The sequence below is a fragment of the Balaenoptera physalus genome, assembly GCF_965194825.1.
Source record: "Balaenoptera physalus genome assembly, chromosome: 4".
Classification (NCBI taxonomy): Eukaryota; Metazoa; Chordata; class Mammalia; order Artiodactyla; family Balaenopteridae; genus Balaenoptera; species Balaenoptera physalus.
The window spans coordinates 103,688,198-103,702,828 of record NC_138891.1 but is presented as its reverse complement, the minus strand read 5'-3'; the positions used below and the strand labels follow the sequence as shown (position 1 = coordinate 103,702,828).

Below are 14,631 nucleotides of genomic sequence, written 5' to 3'. Positions count from 1 at the left end.
AAGACTTAAATGTATAAAAAAAGAAGCCTTAAAAATACTCAAATAATACAGTTAGACATTTGTATATACTTGGAGGATGTTGAAACTTTCAAAGCAGGACAATGAGGCCACAAATCATAAAGTGAAAAATAGGTAGATCGTATTATATTCAGTATTTAAAGAGATGTTATACAAAGTTAAAGACAGAAAAAAAACCCAAGCTAATCCTAATGAAAAATATTTGAGACCCAGGGAACAACAAAAAAAGAACCCTTAAAAAATTACTGTGTAAATAATGAGACTCTAGTAGAAAAACAGGCATTGGGTTATCATGGGTAGTTCCTTAAAGAAAAATTAAAATGGCAATAAGCATATTTAATAACTTATCTTCAGTTGTATTGATAATAAAAATATTCAATGATAAATCAAATCAACACTGAGGTAAAAAATATTTATTAGTTTGTCAGAGATATAAAAGATTGATAATGATTAAAAAAGCATTAAAAAAGATGTCACAGGGAGGACTTCCCTGGCAGTCCAGTGGTTAAAACTCTGTGCTTCCACTGTATGGGGTGTGGGTTCGATACCTGGTTGGGGGATTAAAATCCCACGTGCCGAGTGGCGAGGCCAAAAAAAAAAAAAAAAGATATGGGAAAATATACTCTCTCAACCCTTTGCCTGTGGTGTAATTTTACTTTAGTTCTTCTGAAGGAAAGTTTGTAGTATGGCACATTTTAAAATGTGCTTACTCATTGATCCAACAGCTTGACTGTTAGGAATTTATTCTAAAGGAGTAATTCAATAATTATATTTCTTATAATAGTGAAAGGTTGAAAATCACTTCTTTGTCCATTGATTGGGTATTGGTAAAATAAGATGATAGAACCATTCAAAACGATTGTATAATTGATGAAGGTAGTAATGGCTTACACATATATCATTATATAATATTTTCATAGCTAACACTTTACTATGTACGTGTCATGCAGTAGTCTAAGCACTTTATAGGTTCATTGACAAAGAAAGAAATGTATATTTTTAAATTAAAATTTCAATTCTTTTTTGTTTAAAAATATACATAAATATGTATATATAGACAATCAATCACATTTATGTATGTTTGTGGATGGTGTATGTCTGTACGTGTGTGGGGTAGGCAAAGAGAAGCACCTCTTAGTGACTATATATCAACCAGTGGTCATCTCTAGATTGTGGAATTACTGGTAATATTTGTCTTCTTTCTTTATACTATCTCTGTTTTCTGAATGTTTGACAATTAGCGTGCTTTAATGATATATTCAACAAATAATTTTTTAATAGAAATATCACATTGCCTGGAAGTTACAGAATGCTCTTGGATTATTTGATTTCTCCCTTAAAACTATCTTAGATATGACCATTATATTAAAAATGATATATTTCATTTTTGTCAGAATGAAAAAAAACTTGAAAGAGAGAAAAAGAGGCAAAATGTGGAGGAAGACAGTGATGGCTGTCCCCTGAAACATAAAATGGAGCATGAGCAAATAGAGACACAGAGCCAGATCAGTGACAGTAGCCAAAAAAACAATGAGTTCGGAATAGTAGAAAATTATAAGGAGGCATTAACACAGCAGTTGGAAAATGAAGATGAGACAGACCAGCAGTCATCAGAATCAGGTGATAAATCTAGTTATTAAAAATATATATACTTATTTATTTTTATATTTATTTTATTTTTAAGTTTTATATATTACATATAACATAAATAATATATATAAAACTTAAAAATATCTCTTTCATTTGTCATGATTATTTTCATAAAAAATGTATCGCAAGATTTTTCATCTCCAAATGCGTTATTTATCATGGTTTTCTCTTGAATTTTAGGTAATCATTAGTCAGTTTGCTAATTTATGTTTTTATTCATGATGCCTTAAAATCTAGTCCTTTGTAACTTAAAAGAATTTCAGCTGAAAATTCATTTTCAAAAATTTGGAATATTGCATAGCCCCAGGAATCCTTGGAATGTATTTAAAACCTTTAAAGCTTTTGGAGGTTTGTTTCGTTTTTCTTAATCCTCATAATGTTATGATCAGCATCATTTCCTTTATTTACTTGTTATTTCTATAGGATGCAGACAAAATCAATTGAACATTTTGAAAGCTTTATCAAATAGCCATATTACTCTTATTTTAATATTATACAACATCTGCAATTCATAATTACTTTACTTTTTCTAAGTGGTTATGTAATTTAACAGGAAGTTCACATCTTTTGGTATCATAGAGAGAGCCTCTGCCTTTGTACTCAAGACAACCTGGGGTAGCATCCAGAATTTCTCATCTACTAGATATATGTTACGTTATATAGTGTTCTTCAGTCCTCGTTTCCTCTCTAAAATGGGGTTGTCATCTTTTTTTTCACCAGGCTTTTAGGTTTACTTATAATAAAAGTAACCCTATAGTGTTCCTAGCACAAGGCCTGACACATCGGAAATACTCAATAATCATTGCTTCCTTGCCATTCCTAGTTAGCAATATGGTTCCATGGTATATAAGAATTTTTGTACAGTATCAAAGAGTTTATGAAAATAAGATCTCAGTCCCTGAGCTGCAGATTAGCTAACATGGATATTTTGCTATATAGAAATAATTAGATTTGAAAGTTATAGTTTTGTAATTTGGGAAGTTAGGGTAGCCACATTTGTACCCATATCGCTCTATCAATAGGGTAAAACAAAAAGTAGACTTAAAGTGGCCTCTCAATATATTGGAAGAACTCTTTCAAACACTAATATGTTGTTAAAGAACAAAATGATTTGGTAGATGATTTGAAAATATTATTTAACACAGCACTATGTTATTTACCATAGCAATCCTCGGGTATATTATTCTCATTATACAGAATAGGAAACCAAGGCCTTGGAGAGGCTGAGTAATTTAAGATCATACGTCTCATCTGTGGCTGTACTGAGACACGCTTCCCTCAACTTCAGGTCCTCTGCTTCGTATCCTGTGCTTGTCCATGACCCTGTTCTACTGCCCATCCTAAAGTACCATGTGGTTCTGGAGGCTCTCTTTCCTTTCTCCCAACTGTAAAGCTTACAGCTTTAATTGTAAAAAGATGTCTCTGTTTCTATCTAGAGTAAAATGTTTCAAGTGATACTAATTTATTTAGAAAAATAATGTTTCTAAATATATTTGTATTTCTCATTGCTTTATAGGTTTCATAGATGTTGGCTGCTTGTTGTATAACAGATAATTTCCATTTTAGAAAATGTATTATATATATAAATTTAGCAATTTGGGATTGTCAGTGAAAATATTTCAGTGACTTTGATGTTTGGTTATTTAACTACTATGCCATCCTGGTCCACGTTGTTAAAGTTTACATGTTAACAACACAGATGCACTTAAAATGTTCATATGTGCTTAAGTGAGAATCTGTAAATAGTTATTTTTAGAAAGATTACAAATTCAGTTCTGTAAGGTCTAATAATGTGAGTTTTGGTTACATATATTTATATTGGGCATACCTTATTTGGGGGTTATTTTCATAGATAATGTGTTTAGATTTGATTGGGGTGTTTTTTCACATCTCAAAGGATTATTTTTGGACTTATACCTAGAATCATTCTGTATATCCTGCTGAGACAAACCAATACCTCTCCTTTTTCCCCAGGTCATTCTGAGTTTCATGGAAATCCCTGCAGTTGGATAATTCCATTTACTTAGTATGATATTTGGGGAAAAAAATGTTACTTTTGGAAATATGGACTTTTTTTGTATTCCAAATCACCTCTCATAGAACTTAAAATATGGCTTTTTGCCATTTGTGTCATATTCATCAATCATTCATCCAATAAACCATCACTTAAAAATTTATTCTTAGTGAAGGCAAGTTCACAGTTCATTATTGGTAACAATTTTTAAGTTGAATTGAAGATATATTCCTATGGTAATAATAATACCAATATTCTAATTCTGTTCATTAGTTTTTATTATAGAAGTAACTTCTTCACAGAGGCATAAAGTTTCATGTTTATATTCTTACAGATAACAGTAAAAAGAAAACTAAGAAACTAAGAATGAAAAGGAGCCACCGTGTAGAACCTGTTAATACAGATGACTCTGCTCCTAAGAGTCCAACACCACCCCCACCTCCTCCTCCTGGTGAGTAAACTGATGTTGATACTGAATTTAGAAATACTGCTTTAAACATTGAAGAAAAAGAAAGAAATTATGCAGTTTTTATTCAGTATATTTATCATCTTGTGAATTGTGAAAAAAGTAGAATTCTTTGCTCCATCTACTTTGTTCAGAATTTATCAACATAAATATCTATTGCTTTTTTTTAACTCAGAAAAAATGTTTTATGAAAGTAAAAAAATAAGTAAAAATTAATAAGAAAACTTTACCTAAGCACTTCTTATAATGGATTCAAGTCCTATTTGAAATATCAGTACCCAGATTGCTAAAAGGAATTTAAGTTTAAGGAATGGACGGCTAACATGAGCTTTTAAAAAATTGGATCTTTCATCCTGAAAGTTAACATTTGAAACCAAGATGTGTGAGTGTTTCCATTATATTTCCAACAATTATCCCGACCTTCTAAGCTGTTTTGAGGATTAAGTGGAATACTGCATATAAAGCTCTGGGACATACTAACTGCACAATAATTGTAATTTTTTAGCACTGGGCATAGTACCTCACATACTCAATAAATATCAAACGTATACGTTTATAGTTTCCTTTTAGCCCTGCTAGAAGGCTTTAGATGGTAACATTTTCCTTTGAGAATTATTTTAAGACTCATTTCTAGTATTCCATTTAATAAGTGTACATTTCTTTTAGTCTCTGTTGGGGGTTAGAATAGTAGCCTAAGGTTATTTATGATGGTAGTGAGGATGCTTATATTTTTAACAAAAGGTAAATAAAAACTTTAAGCAGATATTACCAACCTATAATTACATTTTTAAATAGAAGCCATTTAAAATGGGTTTATGGTTATTCAGTACTGCATCATTCAGTATATATGAATTGATATTGAAGTTATCTACATTCCTGTCAGGAAAGGGATCCTCTCAACAGACCTAAAGAGATATTGTTTAACAGTGTTTTTAAATGTTTTTCTTTTTCTTTAGTTGGCTGGGGAACCCCCAAAGTCACTAGACTTCCCAAACTTGAGCCTCTTGGTGAAACACGTCATAATGGTAATGCAAAAGGATCAGTTTTCAAAGCTCTACGTATCACATTCACTTTTCTTTACCTCATTACTTCAACAAACTTTTACTTTTGGAAGCCTTTCAAATCCACAACCATCCTTTTTCATTATACTTCACTTTTTTTCATTTATTTATTTTTTTATTCCTAAGTGCCCTTTGCCTCTATATAATTTGATTTGACCTTTACCTTAGAATACAGAGGTAAAGACCGTCAGAGCTTGTGTTTATCCATTATATATTAATGTAAATAGTTGTAAAAGGGAAAGATTTTTAAATAAATTAAATATGAGACAGTACAATTATGGTGTTAAAAACTTCATTGTCCTATATATGCTCAATATACTCAATGATAATGCCAAATAATTATTCTTTCTCTGCTTCTAATGATACTCAGCTGCTGTATATTACAGTGAAGTAAAGAGTAACACAGTTTGTAAGATCAGAGACCAAATCAGTAAGCCAAATAAAGTTCAGCTAAATAGAAAGTTACTAAAGGCTTCATTGACTAAAGAAAACACTTTTTTTTGGATGAAATTAACACAAGGTTTAGTACAGCCAGTATAGGGCATAAGAACTTCACCTGGAAAACTAGAGAAAGGACAGTTGGGAGTAGAGAACTGCCTTATACAACAGGCAGAAGTTCTGATTTCAGACCATCAGCCCAGATTCTTTTAATAAAATATTTCTAAAATGCAGAAGGATAATTTTATATATATATAGTAACTCAATAAACTTCTTTATCAAGAACATTTCATCTCCTTTCTGATAGCTCTGTTTACCTAATCTAGAACTTGGTTTCCTAAGAAGACCCATTTACTAGGGAAAAAAAAATTCAGAAGTTTAATCTTTAGAAAAGCATTATATATAATTTGAAATTATATTGAACTGTATAAAATATTTTATTCAAAAAGTATATAAATTTAAATGTGCTGGTTGCTTTCTTTTTCTGAATACTGTGTCAATAATGAAATATTTCTTCATAATCATTAGTGAAAATTAAAAGATTTTTTTCAATTCTAAAGACAGAAAGTTTGTCCTTAGACTATATCAAAATTACAGTGAAATCACATGTCTTTTTGGTTGCTGACTTTACATCATGATGTTTTTATTGACTATAATAGGTTAATTCCTGTTTTATTACACTCTGAAATTGTGTATGCTAGACTACATTATCAGTTTAAATATTCACTGTGTTGTTAGAAACAATTAGATAATGCTAATATATGTGTGTATAAATACATATACATGTGTGCATGTATTTATACACAGATATGTTAGCATTACCTAATTGTTTCTAACAACACAGTGAATATATATAAATACATGTACATAGAGAAAAATATTAATTTCTCATATAACAGGTACTATTTTTTCTTACTGAATTAGGCGTCCAACAAACAACTGTTTTGTATCTGACACCACCTAAAACATTGGTGATGCCAAGATGAATAAGACGTAAATTCTACTTTTCTGGGGATCCTAGTCTAACATAAAAGATAACACTCCAGCTTACTATAGTATATGTGACAATTCACAATGTATGGTGAAAGGTTCTATGGTGTACAATTGGAGTACTGTGCACAAACCGCCTAGACAGTGAAAGTGGTATTAGAACTGGGTCTTTGAAGAATGAGAAGAGTCAGTAAGTAGAAGAAACAGACTATTCAGAGGTGGAGAGGTGGGAAAAGACATTGCTTATTTGGAAAATAGTATGAAGTTACTTGTGACTAGAGCTTAGGTTCATGTGGGTAGAATGGGTAAGAAAGAGGAAATTTAAAGTTACAGAGAGTGCTGATCCTCGAATTATGGCTTATAGCCAGATTGTTTAGGGCCTCACATGTATGGTAAGATGTCTGGACTTGCTATAATTTTACAGGAGACACTATACATTTTTAGCAGAGAAATAGTATTACAAGATTTATTGTTTAGGATAATAATTTTTGTCACAATGTAAAGTATAGACTAGATTGTGGTCACACCTGAGGTAAGGATCCCAGTTAGAAGCTGTTGCAGTAGTCAGAGTGAGAAGTGAGGAATAGGAATTGGAACGGAGAATAAAAATGTATACAAGGAATATTTGAACAGTTATAAGTACTATATGATGAATGGATGTATGGGCTAAAAGGAGAGAGGAACAGGAAATTATTTGGCTCAAGGTGCTGGAAGGTTGGTGCTATTTCTAAGACTGAAAATACATGAGGAGGAAGGAAACCTGCTCTGGAGGTGTCTGTAGGCTTATCTATTTGGAAATGTTTATAAGCCAGTACAAATAAGATTCTGGAGCTCTGGAGAAAAGGGACACAGGTGGGTGGGAGGGTATGTAGGTAGTTTTTTTTTTTTTCTGTTGTCATCACACAATAGGAATGCTTTGTTCTGTAATACGTGTTCTGTTAATTGTTTACTGAATGAATGCAGTTGAAAGAATGATAGTTTCCTGTTTCTGAGGGAAAGTATGTAGAATAAGGAGGAAAGAACTAATGGTAGCATCTAGGGGGAACATTATAGTTAGAAGCAAGTAAAAAAGAGGTTGAAAATGGGCTAAGAAGGTTGTTTTTTGTTTTTGTTTTGTTTTTCTTTGCCTTCCTGTATTTATTTTTAAATTAGAACTCCTGGGAAAGAATTATAATCAATTAGTTAAGTTTAAGACCACCATTGTTCTAATATATCAGTTAATTTTAAGTATGTATCAATAAATTTAACTTCTCAGAGCAAAGAATTAGACATCCTAACTTCACAAGTTTTAAAATATCTTTATTATTTTTTCTCATAAATTTTAAGGCAAAGTATACCTTATCTAGGTAAAAAAAAATGTACAATCAACTCTGCTTTCATTAACGGAGAAGAAAGTAGGTATAATAAATTTAAAATTTTAATTAAAAAGCTTAAATTAGTTTTTAGTGTTTATCATGAGATTTTCATCTGAGATGCTGATAGTTGCCAATTTTATAATCTCATCCTCTTCTCTTCCCTAACTTTGTACACATTTATTTGAATGTGGTTGATGGCAAGTAGACAACAGATACATGACAAACAAGGGTAAATAATTAAAATTTAACTACATTTGGGTTTGGCACTTAAAATTTACTGAGATGAAAACAATTTGTTGTAGTCAAATTAGGAATTAAGGCAGATTCTTATTTGTTCTTTGATTAGAGACATTTACCTTGATGGCAATTTAATTTTATTACTTTTCTAATTTCTTTTACTTTCTGTAAACCTCACTCTGTGTAACAGGTAAGACAGATGCATTCTTCACTTTGTAAATACTCTCAATCTGTACTTCATCAACATGTTATGTGTTACACATTATGAGAAATAAATTCAAGATTCTGTTAGCCAAAAATACCAAGTACAAAACTAAAGAATATTTTCAAATCTTAAAACATGAATGAAGATTAAATTTTGTATGTTAAAAAGTTCGAAGCCCTTTATAAAAATGGATATCAATTAATTTGGTCCTATCAGTTGGGCACTATGATCAACTTATATCCCCTACATTTAAGGCAATAAGAAACCTATTTTGTGTAGAATGATTTAATTCTGGCAATGAAATAATACAGCATCAACTGCAAAAAAAATATAATTTCTTGGGAGGGAAAAAGATACTTCTTGCCATGTGTATGTGATTTATCTTTTTAATAGGGTACTTTTAAATTCCAGAAGTAAAACATAATAGAAATGGTATTCATTCTGGTTTAATCTTGAGTTCTGTTATGTGTTATAATTCTCATTAATTTTGAAATCAAGAAGTTAGAAAAGGCATACTTTAAATTTATCAAAATAATTGTCTCTGTTATAATTTTAATTATAGCAATAGTAATAACTGTATATACTATGTGACTGGCATGTTGCTAAGTACTTTAGGTACATTATCTCATTTTAATTCTTCTAATAGCCTTGTAAGATGGGCAATTTTTTGTGTGAGGAACCTATACCCCAAGGTCACATAGCTATAAGTGGCAAAATCAGGTTTGAACTTAGGTCTGTCCAGCTTTGAAATCCATACTTTGAATTCATTATATTATACTATTACATTAAGATTTGTTAGAGCATCATTGCAGCTTAGTAGTTGCTTTAAATTTAGTTGCTTGGACAATCATTTTCTCCTAATTTTTTTTAAAGAGGCAAGAATATACAGTTTATTATTTTAAAAATTTTTTTGTTAAGTAATGATATAGCTGTGGCAAATCAAGTATTGTCTATGGTACACTCTGGTAGAGGCTGCAGACTGATGACACAAGAGCAAATCTGACTGTTTAACCAAACTGATGTTCAAAATGTTTGAAATAGGGGGTACATGATGTTGGTATGTCTCATTACTGGTGGTGTTAACCTTGATCATTTGGATAAGGTGGTATTTGCCACATTGTAAAATGTTACTGTTTTCCCTCTTTGTAATTAGTAAATATTTTAGAAGTGATTCTTTAAGATTATGCAAATATTCTGTTCTGCACAAACTTTAGCCTACTAGTTTTGGCCTCCATCATTGGATTGTGTCTGCAATAATTATTACTGTGGTATTTGCCTAATGGTAATTTTCTGTTTCTCATTCTTACATTGAAATTTATTCAGATTCATTATTTTATTTATTTTTTATTTTTTCCTTCCAGTTTTATTGAGATATAATTGATTTAAAGCACTGTATAAGTTTAAAGTATACAGCATAATGACTTGACTTACATACATCATGAAATGATTATCACAATAAACTTAGTGAACATCCACCATCTCATACAGATAAAGACAAAAGAAAAAGAAACTTTCCTTGTGTGGAGAACTGTTAGGATTTATTCTCTTAACAACTTTCATATATAACATACAGCGGTGTTAATTAATTAATCATGCTTTACATTACGTTCCTAGTACTTACTTATTTTATAACTGGAAGTTTGTACCTTTTGACCACCTTCATCACCATACAAAGATACTAAGTTATTATTGACTATATTCCCCACTCTGTACATTTCATCCCTGTGACTCACTTATTTAGTAACTGGAAATTTGTACCTCTTAATTTCCCTCACCTATTTCACTCATCCCCCCGCACCCCACCCTACTGCCCTTGCTACCCACCTCCCCTGTCCAGCAGCTATCTGTTTGTTCTCTGTATCTATGACTGTTTCTGTTTTATGTTTGTTCATTTGGTTTTTTTTTTTAGATTCCACATGCTAGTGATATCATACAGTATTTGTCTGACTTGTTTCATTTAGCATAATACTCTCTAGGTCTATCCATGTTGTCAGAATGGTAAGGTATCCTTTTTTTTTTTTCTGGCTGAGTGATATTCCAGTGTGTGTGTGTGTGTGTGTGTGTGTGTGTTTGTGTTTGTGTATCACATCTTCTTTATCCATTCATCTATTGATGGGCACTTAAGGTTGTTTCATATCTTGGCTATTGTGAATAATGCTGTAATGAATATGGGGGTGCACATGTCTTTTTGAATTAGTGTTTTTGTTTTTTTTGGAAAAATACCCAGAAGTGGAATTGCTGGATTGTATGGTAGTTCTATTTTTAATTTTTTGAGGAACTTCCATACTTTTTTTCATAGTGGCTGCTGTGCTGTTTACATTCCCACCAACAGTGCATGAGGGTTCCCTTTTCTCCACATCTTCACCAACATTTGTTATTTGTGTTGTTTTTGATTATAGCCATTCTGACAAGTGTGTGGTGATATCTCATTGTGGTTTTGATTTGCATTTCCCTGATGATAGTGATGTTGAGCAACTATTCACGTGTCTGTTGGCCATCTGTCTGTTTTCTTTGGAATAATGTCTATTTAGGTCCTCTAGCCCATTTTTTAATTGGGTTGTTTGTTTTTTTGATGTTGAGTTGTATGAATTCTTTGTATATTCGGATATTAACCCCTTATTGGATATATCACTTGCAAATATCTTCTCCCATTCAGTAGGCTTTCGTTTTGTTCATAGTTTCCTTGCTATACAAAAGCTTTTTAGTTTGATGTAGTCCCATTTGTTTATTTTTGCTTTTGTTTCCCTTGACTGAGGAGACATATCCAAAAAATATCGTTAAGACTGATGTCATAGAGCGTACTGCCTATGTTTTCTTTTAGGATTTTATGGTTTCACATTTTACATTTAAGTCTTTAGTCATTTAAAATTTATTTTTGTATACGGTGTGAGAAGGTAATCCAGTTTGATTATTTTGCATGTAACTCTCCAGTTTTCCCAGTACCATATATTGAAGAGGGTGTCTTTTCTCCATTGTATATTCTTGCCTCCTTTGTCATGGACTTTTTTTTAGTGGCAGCCCTAGAGTTTGCAATATACATTCACAACGAATCCAAGTCCACTTTCAAATAATACTATACAACTTAATGGGTAGTGTGAATGCCTATAATAACCAAAGAATCCTAATTCTTTCCTCCTGTCCCTTGTTTCATTGCTATCATCCATTTCATTTATATATAAGCATACATAAGCATATATATAAGCATACATAAGCATACATAAGCATTTATATATAAGCATATATGTACATGAGATATGCATATAAGTATATATAATCAAATACATTGTTGCTATTAGTATTTTGAACAAACTGTTATCTGTTAGATCAATTAAGAATATGAAAAATAAGTTTTCATTTTACCTTTACATATTTCGTCTTTGATACTTTTTCTTTCTTTATGTAAATCTGAGTTTCTGATGTTTATTATTTTCCTTCTGTCTGAAGAACTTTTAACATCTCTTGCAAGGCAGGTCTAGTGGGAAGATTCCTTCATTTTTTGTTTTTCTGAGAAAGTTTTTATTTCTCTTTTACTTTTGAGGAATAATTTTGCAGGGTATAGAATTCTAGGTTGGTGGCAGTTTTTTTTCTCTAAATACTTAAAAAATTTCACTCTACTTTCTTCTCGCTTGCATGGTTTCTGGGGAGAAGTTGGATGTAATTCTTACCTTTGTCCACCTACTGGAAAAGTGGTTTCTCCCCGCTGGCTTCTTTCAGGATTTTTTTTTCCCTTGATTTTCTGTAATTTGAAAATGATACACCTAGATGTAGTTTTGGGGGCATTTATCCTGCACAGTGTTCTCTAAGTTTCTTGAATCCAGTGTTTGGTGTTTGACATTAATTTGAGGAAATTCTCAGTCATTATTGCTTCAGATGTTGCTTCTGCTCCTTTCTCTCTTCTCCTTCTGGTATTCCCATTACATGTATGTTAGACCTTTGGTGCTTGAACAGTTCTCGGATGTTCTCTTTTTTTTCTTTTCAGTTCTTTTTGCTTTTTAGTTTTCAAGGATTCTATTGATATATATCTCTTTTCCCAGCCATGTCCGGTTTACTAATAAACCCATCAAATGCATTCTTCATTTCTGTTACAGTGTTCTTTTCTCTTTTTCCGAAAGCATTTCTTTTTGGTTCTTAGGACTTCCATCTCTCTGCTTACACTTCCCATCTGTTCTTGCATGCTGTCTACTTCATCCATTAAAGCCCTTAGCTGATTAGTCATAGTTGTTTTAAATACCTGGCCTGATAATTCCAGTATCAGTGCCATATCTTGTTTTGATGCTTGCTCTGTCTCTTCAAATTGTGTTTTTGCCTTCTGGACTTCTTTTTTGATAGTCCAGCATGATGTACTTGGTAAGAGGAACTACTGTAAATAGGCCTTTAGTAATGCCGTGGTGCTGTGTGGTGGCAGGGGAAGCATTCTATATTCCTGTGATTAGGTCTCAAGTCTTTTAGTGAGCCTGTGCCTCTGGACTGTTGACTTCATAAGAGTTTCTCAAATTTTTTTTCTCCCCCATTAAGTAGTACAGAATGGCTAGGGCCAACTGGATTGGTTATTGCACTTCCCCAGGTGGGTTAGGTTCTGATAATACCCCAGCGGGTTAGGCTCTGGTTAACTAGTTTCCTCCAGTGCAGGCCTTGTTAAGAACAAAATACTCCAAGGTATTTCATAATGGTTCCTTTTCCCCTGCTCTGCTGTGAGCAGGAGGGGATTTTTCTCCAGTATTTACTGTGGGAATTTGTTCAGGCTCCTGGAGCTGAATCTCACAATATCGGAGGGGGTCCCCCTTATGACTTAATTTCCCTAGAGTTTTTAACTCTCAGGCTTGTCCACACTGAGCATCGAGCATTTTGTCAATTACATTTCAAGTTTTCCTACCTGGGCACTGGTTCCCTCAGCACTTTCCATTCATGAATGTCTGGCCTGGTAAACTGAGACTTCCTGTGTTTGCCTGTCTCTCCAATATTGAGGGCAGTGGTTTGTTTTGTGACCTCCCTCCTCTCTTATGGATCCCAGAAGAACTAGTGATTTTTCAGTCTTTCAGCTGTTTACTTCTCGTTAGTATGGAGTGACTTCCAAGCTTCTTAAATGCTGTTAGGACTTTGCTAAATTCATGTTTGTTAAGTAGAGCCCCTGGCCTCAGTTCAAAAAGACCGGAAGAGAAATTGAAATAAAGAAATTACTCACAGGTCCTGGAGGAAGTACATGACATGCTTCAAGGGTTCCACAGTGGGATGTGGGAGGTCAAGGCAAGGTGTAGGCAGAGAACTGCAGTACCTGGGCAACATGCCTTTATTAGGGCCTGTGGGTGGAGTGCTTTGGGGTTCCCAGGCTAAGGCCAGATTGGTCAGTTCAAACCAAAACAGCGGAGTTTTGGTAAGTTCCTCTGGGGTATTATCTAAGGGAAGGCGAGGGAGACAGTTGATCACGAAGGCCATTGGGGAAGTCATATCAGGAACTTAGCATTTACTTGTGATTCTGCAGGCTGTTTTCTAGAGCATGTTCTTGCATGAGGTGCTAGTATCTATTTAAGGCCCCCACAGGCCACTTGGCCAGACAAAATAGATGCTGAGGTAGCAATACCATGGAGTAGCTTAGCTAAACTCCAGCACATGCAGAACTGGAAATGGGCCCCTAAATATATTTTTAATATATTTATTTCAAGTAATCTTGAACACCTGTGCTTCTAGAATAATTTTAATGTAATAGGCCAGACAATACTTACTTACTGAAGGTTTCCATATGCTATTAAATTTATAAACCTAAATTTATGATAATTAAGGGCTAGGAACTTATTATGAAGTACAAATTAAGACTTTCTGTATCAAATATGCCCTAAATCAATGAACTATATTGAAGCATCATTGTAAAAGATTCCTATGTACCAGAACACTAAGATAATTAATGAATTTTTCTCTGCAAATTCCTAGAAGTAATAGCCATTGGAGAAGGACATGGATTGTACAAATACTGATTTTATCAGGGCTTTGGCAATAGGTTCCACAAATTTTAGATGTTTGTTGTTTGTTTTGTTCTAATGTGAACACTTAATTGGAAACAATAATAATATATACATTAGGTACAGCTTTTTATTAAATCAAGTAGAGAATAATTTATAACCTAGAGTTATGAATTTACCCTAGTGGTTGTGTTTTGAATTTATTCAAGTTTTTTTGGATTCTGCCTTTTCTTTCCCCTGTCC

General features: G+C 32.8%; 1 protein-coding gene across 4 annotated transcripts in view; it reads left to right on the top strand.

Annotated features, from left to right (window-relative positions):
• Positions 1–14,631, top strand: part of ARL13B (ARF like GTPase 13B) — an 83,869-nt gene that overhangs the window by 64,457 nt on the left and 4,781 nt on the right. For 3 of the 4 annotated variants that reach the window (XM_082460501.1, XM_082460504.1, XM_082460503.1), the window contains exons 7-9: positions 1,413–1,638; positions 4,017–4,133; positions 5,105–5,173. In XM_082460501.1, coding sequence (XP_082316627.1) covers positions 1,413–1,638; positions 4,017–4,133; positions 5,105–5,173 — 412 coding nt within the window. The remainder of the gene's footprint in view (positions 1–1,412; positions 1,639–4,016; positions 4,134–5,104; positions 5,174–14,631) is intronic. The other variant, XM_082460502.1, reaches the window with a different exon arrangement.